An 11,422-nucleotide genomic window follows, 5' to 3' on the forward strand; every position below is an offset into this window, starting at 1 on the left:
AACCTACCAGTCTGGCCCGCCGATACAAAGATCCGGTTTTATGGAAAAATTTTCACCAATGAAGACTTGATGCAACAAATTACTTCTTCAATCAGCTTTTCAGTGGGTGTGACGCAAACTGGAATACAAATCTCATCAACGTAATTTCTTCTTCTTGACACTTGAACGGGGTGATATCCTCTCATATTCTGTAATAAAAAAAACGTAGATCACTATGCTGATTTCATAACCCAGTACCTCAGAAAATTCCAGGAATCAACCACACCTGAAAAAATACCTGTTGTAATATCCAACGTGAAGAAACTTCCAAAAACCTCCAATTGTTGCTAAGCCAACATACTCAATCAAATTTGGATTACAGAATGTCAGGTCGGTGAGAAATAAAAGTGGGCACTCTAGAAGAAATTGTTCTCTCGAAATATTTCGATATTCTGTGTCTTACTAAGACAGCTAGATAGTTTTCAGGGGTCCCACTCCTGTTCCACTGATGTCGAATAAAGTTACTGCTCAGTTTCCAGAAAGGATCAGCATGCACTGAGAAGTATTCAATATTACGGAGATGACAAAAAGATTAAGAAAAATCCACTCCTCAGAATTCTGGCTGCTTGAATGGACGTCAGCAAAAATTCGCCTCCCTCTCCAACAACGCACCACGCTTTACAATGAAGATATTTGTCAGCGTAGCCTCCGAACCAAACATCTTTCACGTTTTTCAATGTGGAAAAGATAAAAACCATAATTGATTGCTGTCGTGTTCACAGCGCGTGCCACCCGGACTGAAGTCAAAACCTACACTAACACGTACAGCAACAACAGATTCATATCATAACAAATTCTCCCCCCTCATTTTGGAGATAGGTTGCCATCCTATTAGATTCCTAATGGTTAAAAACCATCGTTAAACAATTCTTCAGTCTGTTTCGACTCCAATCTAGGAAATTTAGCAAATTTAGAAATGTGACGGGCTTTGATTATTTATATATTTAAAGTGTTGGAGATTTCTTTTAAAATAACGTACCATTTATTGGACAAAAAAAAATCCTTTTCCTCAACTTTGTACAATTTCAACTGAGAAAACAAAAATTGAATATCTCGTATCATGTTAATTATAAATATTCGTTATGTAATATATAGTTTTTAATTTGAAAATACTTTCATAATTTCTATGAAATATACTTCATCAAGTATTTACATTTCTTTTTCTCAAAATTTTCCAAAATGAGGATTGTTTCTAGGGTCAACAAAAAGATAACAAGATAAACATGTACATATATAAGTAAAATTAAGAATTTTTCCTTAAAAGTGGTACAAAAAATAACAAAACGTTTCCAGTATACTATCATTTATAAAAAGCTATTTTACGTGAAGCCTGATCATCGAAGCAACATCATGTACATCTAAAGATACCCGACCCTGACCGAGCATCTACTTTACTGCCTATTATGAGTACTACAGGAAATTTGGAGAAAACTGTGAAGTCGCATAAAATGTACCTTGAATTGCACAAATACCTTTCATCCTTCAACAATCCATCATAACTACAGTTGTTAAGAAAGCAATCGCTGAAAATAAAAATATAAGGGTTCACTTAATAGAGGAAGAGAATAAACGTAGTCCTGTACAAAAGGTTTTTCACTGCGAAGAAGATAAAAATCCAAATTGACTGCTGCCATCAGATTTGAAAAACAGTTTCAGCTAACAAAAAGACTACACATTGCGATATAAAAGATCTGTTCGCATTCTGTCTCCATTCAAACAATAACTATCACCCTGACCCATCTCGTTTTTCACATTCTGGAGAGTCTGTCCCATTTTGAACGTTCTAGTCTCCTGGATGCTTGTGACGTAATTGTGTTCCTATTTACATGGTAAATACATTGTACACTAAATCAGATAGTAAAAGCAGTAAATAAAAATTCACTTAATCTTGTTGTAAATGAATATATAATGCTGGTATAACTGTTATTAATTAACTTATTTTTCCTACAGCTATGGATCACAATCTTAGGCTTCATCCTGGGGGCTTGCCTGTACGGTCCAATTGCCATATTCGGAGTAGTTGCTACTGAATCAGCTCCTTCACATTTAAGTGGAACAGCTCACGCAATTGTAGCCCTTGCTGCAAATAGTAAGACAGATTAATTCAACGATCCGTGTATAATTATTTGAATTAGTTAAGCGCCATTAGAAATAAATATCCTCAAATATTTGTTATAAAAAGTAACATATTATGTGATTATTGTGCGGGGAATCAAGTACAAAAAAAGTCTTGAAGAAAACGAATGGATACAACAGATTTCTCACGTGGTAAGGAGTTGGATATGGAAGTCAGAAGAATGCTCCATGTGTGTCCTTGTGGGTAGTACAGTTTGTAGAATCGCCGTCCTCTCCACATCGGGTGGAAAAGACCTCAAGTTCTATCTCCCTTTGATGATGTGAGGAATTTTATGGGTCTTCTCCACAGTGTGGCTGAGTTCGTTGGTCTCAGGCGAGGGGAGCATGGTTTTTTCTCCACTAAACTCGGGTTTTTCGTCCAACAAACAGAAAATCGATCTCAGAACGAACGCAATTCACAGACACGAGCAATATGGTCTTAGTCGCTGATGCCCCTAAAACCTTATTACAACTCATTACAGCTCCACACGTATTCAGATGCACGTGATGTTAACACAAATATCGACCTGAATAGAATGAAATAGTCCATATAAACATTTGTCCGATTCTGAATGGTTACGTATCTGTGGTTGTTTGAATTTTAAAAAGATGTTTATCCATGGTGGTTATCACAGTTTTCGATGATTAAAAACAATAAATAAGAATACGCAGACACATGCTGAGTAGATGTTTATTCATACATGTTTGCTTATCCTTATTTTTGTTATTATTTCCATTGAAAAACCACCATAGCCATTTTTTAAACTTCGAACAGCTATTGCTTTATAACCGTTCAGAATCGGGCATGTGGTTATGTAAAAATTCTTCATTACTTTAAGGTTCTGGATTGATCCGAAAGTATTGCCCATATGTTATGAAACACTTTGTACATCACATTGATATATTATGCAGCATTTACACACTTTAAATTACTCCACGGCCATCGCGTGTAGGACAGTTGATATAATCACCGGGTGGAAAAGACCTGAATTCAAATCCCGTCAATGACAAGGAAGGAATTTTTATGGATCTTTTCACAACGTGGCTAAGTTAATCGGTCTCAGGAGAGAACAGAATGGTTTTTCTCTTAGAAACTGGGGTTTTTCATCTATCAAACAGCAAATCGACCACAGAATACGCAATTTACAGGAATTACCAGTATATACGGTGCAATATGATTTAAGTCGCTGATGGGCATAAACCCTACTGCAACCATTCTAGTACTTCTCTTTTACACTTCCTTTTAGATCAATATAATGCTCATACGAGAATTTCGCGCATTTATGTGCACCAAGGCACTAGACTACCTAAATACGGCATTGCCCAGTAGTGGTTAAAGTAGTATGGTGAGAGGTTTTCATGGATCCGCTGTGGAGGTTAGCCCTTTCCCCTTCAGACTGCCACCTTTGGACCTTTCAAACAGAAATCATACAATCGGTGATGGCCTTGATAGTCTCTCGATAACCATTATGTTTTTTTCAAGGGGTATCTGTGCAGTCAAATCGCCGTCAATTACTGAGAAAAACAAAGTTCAAGCGACTCTAATCAACGTGCACACGTCTAATCAACAAATAGCGTCTCAAAGCAACTAATACATAATTTCATATGCCGAGTTCCAACATTTAAACACCAGTTTCAAAAAAGGACCATATTATGGAAATTCTTGTAAATATTCGACTGGAACTTCCCAAGGAGAGATGATCTTTGTGAGTACTAAGAGGGGAGTTTGAAAGGTCAGTAACTTGAGTATGAAAGGGTAGCGATGAAGTGTTAAAAACTTCAGTAGTTAATAACACTTCAAATAGTAACCCATAAAAGTTTCATGCACCTTCAATAACTTCTTTTTTTAATTGGTCCTGAAGTCAACAAAGCTGTGTGAATTTGGGGGGAGGGGGAAGGGACTAACTCGAAATTCAATGCATGAGGATATGGTTACAGCACTGGGGAGAATGCCCATTGCTATCCCATGGTTAAGAAGTGGGCACCAGACAAGGGAAGGAGAGCCTGGAAGATGATACACACTCTGGAAGATCTGAAACGTCTATCACTCTAGAGGTTATTGACAGTGTGCATGATCTGGTGAAGAGTGATCGATGAATGACAGTTCGGCACATTGCCACCGATTGGGAATCTCATCTGAACGTGTGTACCACATAATAGCAGAGGTTCTCGCCGTCGTCGTGAAAAAGGTGTCAGTACGATGGGTCCCAAAGTTTTGAACAGCAGATAAAAAAATTAGGAATTAGCTCATTTTCCAGCAAAAAGTATTGGTGCCTTCTTTTAGGTGTGCAATGATCCATTCATTGTGTTTACAATATGTGTGTAAAATATTACAAAGCTTTCTTTTAGCCACGTTGTTTAAGTTTTGGAAACCAGTGTATACTGTATATTATAGACACTAAAGGAAACGGAAACCGGAACACCACGAAAGAGTGATTCGATTTGACCAAAGTTGGTGATAATGCTAAGAAGGATTTCAACTCTACGATTTGTTTTTGAACAAATCGTAGAGTTGAAATTGCTATTTTTCTAGTTATAAATTTTTCAAAAGTTTCTTAATTAAAATTTATTGTAGTCCTAGAATAATGTCGAAAGAAGACAAACTGTCCCATATGTCCAGAGACGAACTTCGAGAGAGGACGGATAGTTGGTTATGAGAGGACGGAAATTACTTCCGCAATATCGTTAATAGAGTTGGAGGTTGTATGCAGTTCATCGGTTTTGGATACAGTTGGAAGAGTAAGGTTCATTTCGATGCCCAAGCTCAGGACTTTCCAGAAACGCTGACGAGAGGCAAGGCCGGCTCAGCAATCGGATATGACATGAGAACAACTCTCGTGGCGGCGGGAGCATTGTAGTAGTTGTCCATAATTACCTTTAAAATATCAATAAACCAGTAGTGATTCTGTTTTTGACGAATATGTATATTGCAATGTTTACACATAAAACCAAAATTTCCAGATTGGTTCTTCAAGAAGGGGTTATTCTCCCATGGCTTGCACGATCACCAGAACTGCCCCCAATTGAACGTGTCTGAGACATGATTGGAAGGCGCCTAACGCCAAATTTAATTCCTGTGTACCTTCGATTCCTCATTTGAGAGGTCAAGTGTAACAGGCCTGGAATGACATATCGCAAGATGACCTCCTACTCTTCTTCGATACCCACGATTTAATACTTGTATTCAAGTGCGATGGGATCATACCGTTATTAATTATCAATAATTTTAAAATATTTTATTATTAATTCAAATTAAACTTATTGTAATCATTTTAAATTTTAATCAGTATCATCAACTTTGGTCAAAATTGGGTATTTCATGGTGTTCTGGTCTTAGTTTCCCTGTTGCCCATATTTACATATATTTATACTTTTTATTTACTATATATATAAATTTATGGTTTGTTTCTTTGCAGTTGGTGCCATAACATCGGGTCTTCCTTTCAGTTATATAGCAAAGTACTACAGTTGGGCAGCCATTTTTGTGATCCTGGAATTAATTTGTGGATTTACTGTCCTTGTAATGCTTATGGCGAGAAACTTAAGCTCTGATATCGGACGTAAAAAGACAGATTAAACCATTATAATATTTGCTGGAGAGAGTCGTGAAATTCGCCCCATCTTTTTTGTACATTGTAACCACCAGGGAAGGAGAAGAAACAAATCTAATGAAGCTGTACACTTATTGATCCAATTTACTTCGCTGGAAAATACATTTATTCTTCAAGACCTACTGGATGCAAGTTACAATGATAACGTGTCATACTTGTACTGCTAGTCAGACTCTCTGTTTTTACTGATTTTAATTCAATAATAAAACTGACCCTTCCTACAGCAAAGTAGCTGGAATGGCCACCGAAGGGCAACACACATCTGAGTATTGAAATCTTATTTTGGTAACTGTTTTCTAAAATAGGCCATCGACAACATATTCTCTTTAAATGGAAAATAATCAAATTCAAATCAAATCCTTCCAAGAAAACTTATTCAAATAATACCGATCTCTCTTTGATTATCTTCAAGAATATCAATGGATGTGGTGGTGTGAGCGATTCCTGTTGACTGCGTTGTATAAAATCAGCAGTCGTTCCTTTGAAATATAGTATTATTCGTCTAAGTAAACAGTTCAAAATTGACTAACTAGACTAAGTAAACTAGTAATTAGACTAAGTAAACAGTTCAAAATTGCTCTAAGCATAATATATGGTTAAAATTTGAACTGAACTTTTTTAAATCTCATAGTTGACACAATTGGCTAAAAGTTCGTATACTTTATCAATAAACCGAGGATCTATCAACTAGCAATCGTTCTGATGGTCATAATAACCACCATCATTAAAATCTGTGGGTGGGTTTAAAAGGGCCAATATTGTGTTCATAGTATTAAATTATTATTTGTTTATCTTTCGTTTGCTGAATCGGCCACTGTTTTAGCTCTCGTTGTAACAGAAGAGAGAAATATTGGCTGCTTTATCATAAGGAAGATATAGTTTGACCTCTTAGAAAAGAACTTGTGCTGTACATCAGCGCACGACGAGATGCCGAATTGGAGTTACATGAACGTCTGTATCAGTGGCAGCAGAAGCCTTTGCAAATTTACGTAAGAAATCCAAAGGGATTGGTTGGTTAGTTGGGTTTTATTGGCGCATTAACAACTGAGGCTATAATGCGCCCAAAATCCAAAGGGAATGTAAAGAAACATTTTCATTCTGCTTTTATGTAATCCACACCTCCTGAGTTCTTTTCTAAGTAGTCAAGCTAGCAATATCTTCGTGTTTTCAGTCCAGTATAACAACACATTATGATTAAGCGTGAAAGGTTTGTTCATTCGTTTGCTCTTGAATTTTAGCGCACGAACAACTTGGTCATACTGCTCCGGAAATCACCAGAGGCTTCAAACAAATAAAGGGAAATTCTGGCCGTCATGGTCTCGGTGTTGAAATGGTGGTGCCTTACCCTCAACACTGTGTTCAAATGGTGCCACATATTCGAGGGGGATCGTGAAGTACTCAAACGAGAGAAAATTCCAATTAATGATGTGATAATCGAGCAGGCTGATGAATTCAATCGTACGCAGAGCCATGTTAAGACACTTTAGGCACCCATATCCGCTAAATGAAATGATCCCAACAATACTGTATTCATTTGGTTGCCACCTACCACATGATACTATTACGATCCTGACAGTTGGCACCTGGAATGTTATTGATTCCATGCTTCTATCTTAACTGTCCAGAAAGAATTTGTATTAAAATTAAAAACATTGTGGATGGTAAAGTTAGCATATGATGAGTTCCTGGACAGATGTCTTCAAAACAAAAGAGGATTTCACATTTCATCATTGATGAAACGGATTTCATCAATCCGTTGCAACCGCCAGTGAAATAGGGCCATAGTTTATGAGGTTTTTTCCATGTTTTAAACCCCACACAAAATGAAAGAAAAGACAAACTCTTGTCAAAGGCTGTGATCTCTCAAGTTGTGAGACTACGAGATTCCATCGTGCCACACTGTTACTTATTCTTAATGTCGTGCTATCCCGAATGACCATTTCGATGCTTATTGGTACATCATGCTGACTGTGACTGCACTGAGTGAATTGGGTGAAACGTTTTTCTCCATCCTCCCTATGGTGCGTTTTGTCACCCTGTAATTTCTGTTTCCGTTTACAATGCCGAAAGAGCACATAGAAAGAAAGAAATTTAGGTCAAATGAATGAGGTTAAAAATAAAATACATTCCTGAAGTAGTATCGATATCAGTTGATGGATATCTTTGAAAATGGAATAAGAGAACGTCCAGAGCGCTGGAATAAATGTATTCTGAATTAGAGGAGTACTTCGAAAGGTGACCAATTTAATTTTACTGTGTCAAGTGTACGATTTAAAAATAAATGAAGAAAATAAAGTCCATGTTTGTGCTTCTACCCCTCTTCTTATTTTCAACCCTAAGTCAGGCAGTTCTGTTTCCTCCCAAACAGAACAAATGGTGATTTATTTAAATTCGACTGAAGACCCATAAAAGTACATTCTTTTTCCATTCTCCTTGTAATACTTTCTTACCTACAAAAGACGAACAGATTCTTATCTAACTTTAATATTCATCCATTTAGTTGTACTGTATATATATTATCAATACTGCTGAATGTGTACTGCGTACACTGAAAGACGAATTTTTATTTTGTAAGTTGCTCAAATTGTGTATATATTTTTTAAGCAATAAAGTACAAAATAAACTCTGATAGTTCTTGAAGTTAAGTTGCTTTCAAAGATACAGATCGAAAGCGAAGTAACTTAATCAAAAAGATAAATAAAAAATTGTCTGTTTATACTCAGGAATGATCACATAAGGTTAGAGGAATCACAAGATATGGATACTACCATAAGAACATCACTGCATTTAGTAGTCATGCTGGCTTGAATCATGGTCACTCAAACGCATGTACTTCTGTTCCATCGTACTTGATCACAAGGCTCATTAGCTACTGAGGTTGTCATAAAACTTTATGAAAATAGAACCAAAGAAAAATAAATCATATGGCTCAAATATACCTCCTTAGACAACGCCCCTAATAATGTCAGAAATGTTCTATCGTAATACTGGATGATCATAAGGTCTTAACCATATTGAAAAACGTTTAACAAGTTGCGAATTAGTCATCCCTGACTGCACTACAATTGCAACTTTCCTCTCCCATCTGCTCCTACTTTAAGATTTCTTTCTTCTAGTTATTACTTCAACTAACAAAAGCGTCTCGCGTTTTTTTCCCTAAAGGAAATAGCAGAAAGGTTGTGTTGAAGTTCCCTGAGGACAGCAATAGCCAGTGGCTCTAATCATTGACTACACTTTCGCGTAAACATTTTGGAAGCGAAAAACAAAAAGATACTTCAATTATATTTTGTTATTAATTGGGTTTGAATATGTTACGCTTTTTATAAATGCGTTCTTGAATGAAAGGAAACAGAAAATGGTAAATTAGAATTAGAACAGGTATTTTAAATTATAGGAAACGTTGACTTCATGAATAAACATTTGACAGTGGCCCAATTTATAGTATAACTAGTAGGGACATTACCACTACCAGCGATTTTTTCTGGTGTGTGTCCTGAATTTAACAGTTTCCGGGTTTCCAAGTCGAACTATTTTCCTGTTTATATTTCTTATTTATCTTTTCCTAAATAGTTTTAGGATCGGAGTTAGATGACCGTGAACGTTTTTATTGAGGGAAAATTGTAAGAATTCCTCCCCCGATTCAAAGTAATGAGTCATTACACACCAGAACAGAAGAGAACATTATTTATAAAGAAAAAGTTCAAAGCCAAACTTTTTCCACACTTTTTCGAAAATGTTTCTCCTAAGTGCAAGCATGAAAATCTTTATAGCGCAAAAATATTTTAAGTTATAGAAAAATAAGAAAGAGGCCATACAGCGTTTTCTGAAAGAAATAAAATTCGTCACAGCAAAGTAATAAATTGCTTATTCTCTTAATAATGTCACTTAATGGGACTCTTAATAATGTCAGATTGAACAATATATTGGTAGAAAAATAATAAAAAAACAAAATTCAGGTGTAACCACTTCACTTTTATTGGGATCTTTTAGAATTTATGATATATTCCAATTTTTGTTTTCAGAAAACAGAAAAATTTATTGATGTTTGCATGGTCACCAATAATATGTTGTAATTCCATCGGTTCTCGAAGATTTGTCAGGGAAACAGGACAGATGTTCTGTCCTGTTGATAGTGAAGGCAGTCAGCCAGAATATGTTTGACTGTTAAATGTGGTGAACAGTGTGGACACTAAGGAGATCCTCTCCTGTAAGCAGTTGCAGGTGAGTCAGATATGTGTCCTATTCGTGCAAGCACCACTTTCTTCTCTTCGCGCGGTTTTGGTGATAGAACGTCAAGGTTTTGGGTCTTGTTTCAACTGATAAAGTTTATGATTGGTTTGGGTGAGCTCTTTCCACTGTGCGAGACCTACTGTTTGTATGACGCGAATAGTCAGAAGCTCGAACAGGGATGGAGGTTAAATAAAAAATTGATGGATTTTTATCAGTTTTGTCAGCGAGTTCATTCCCCTTTATCCCCGAATGCGCTGGGATTCAGCAAAGGGTTTGATGAAGTTCTTTAATTTGCAACATGAGACTTCTGATTTCGCTTAATACAAGGTGAATCTTGTAGGAAGAACTTTGCATTGCTGTAATTGAGCTGAGAGAGTCCGTGTATACTATGTATTTTAGAGATGGGTAGAGATTGAGGTTGTCCAAAGCTAATTTAATTGCACGTATTTCCGCCGAGAAGCTGCTATACTCAGGTGGAAGGGCATCAGAAATGATTTGAGAGGGAAATACTGCCGCTGCTCCAACAACTGAATGCGATTTGGAGCCATCAGTATACTTCATATTGGCAAAAAATTCAGCATATTTCTGAATATGGGTTGCATAGAGTTGTTTCACATTAAGTGTCAGTAAGTGATCCTTTTGCCATCTATGAAGATTAATATCGCAGGTTAGTTGAGGAGAGAGAGTCTAAGGTGGTTGAGAGTAATGCATTACTTGTTGAAAATAGGAACATTCCAACTCTGTGTTAGTTCAAGAAGGTATAGACCTGCTGGTCTTATTCTACTAGGTTTATTTCTTTAGATATTTTGCAGTGGTTGATTAAAGAGGTATGGCTCAAAAGGATGCGGACAGCAACTTTGTATTTTGGCTGCATGCTTAAATAGTAGTATTTTTCTACGGAGATAGAGGAGACTCGTGAGCTTCAATATAGACTATGGGTTGGAGATGTCCTGAAAGCATCAAGTGCATTCCGCATTGCACTGTGCTGTAGAGAGTCCAGCCAGCGTAGTGTACTCTTTCTGGCAGGATCATAGAGTGGAGCACCATAATCCAAAAGGGATCTGATCAATGATCTATACATAAGAGCAGCAGAGATGTACGGTCTACTCCCGAAGACAGGACAGCTAAAGCTCTTAGTATGTTCAACTTTTCGAGACAGATAGTATGTACAAATTTAATGTGCTCAAAGAAATTTAACTTGCTATCAAGGATTAAACCCAAGAAACTGATATGTTAGTCATTGGAATGGTAACGTTTGACATCTGAAGTTCAGGATCTGTAAGCAATTTACGTTGATTGCAAAAGTGTATTGCAACAGTTTTCTGCTGTGATAGACGGCAGCCATTGAACAGTGCCCACCTTTGAACTTTATTCAGGAGTATCTGCAATTGCCGTTCAATGGATCTCATGTTCTGAGAATGCCAAGA

General features: G+C 36.7%; 1 protein-coding gene across 1 annotated transcript in view; it reads left to right on the plus strand.

Moving 5' to 3' along the window:
- LOC150078978 (glucose-6-phosphate exchanger SLC37A4-like) overlaps positions 1–6,031 on the plus strand; it is a 30,542-nt gene extending 24,511 nt beyond the window's left edge. The window contains exons 8-9 of the mRNA XM_090383705.1: positions 1,990–2,128; positions 5,571–6,031. Of these exons, the coding sequence (XP_090239831.1) occupies positions 1,990–2,128; positions 5,571–5,731 (300 nt within the window). The 3' untranslated portion in view covers positions 5,732–6,031. The remainder of the gene's footprint in view (positions 1–1,989; positions 2,129–5,570) is intronic.
- Positions 6,032–11,422: the final 5,391 nt, after the last annotated feature.

The sequence above is a fragment of the Mastigoproctus giganteus genome, chromosome 10, assembly GCF_048544385.1.
Source record: "Mastigoproctus giganteus isolate SK-2022 chromosome 10, ASM4854438v1, whole genome shotgun sequence".
NCBI lineage: Eukaryota > Metazoa > Arthropoda > Arachnida > Uropygi > Thelyphonidae > Mastigoproctus > Mastigoproctus giganteus.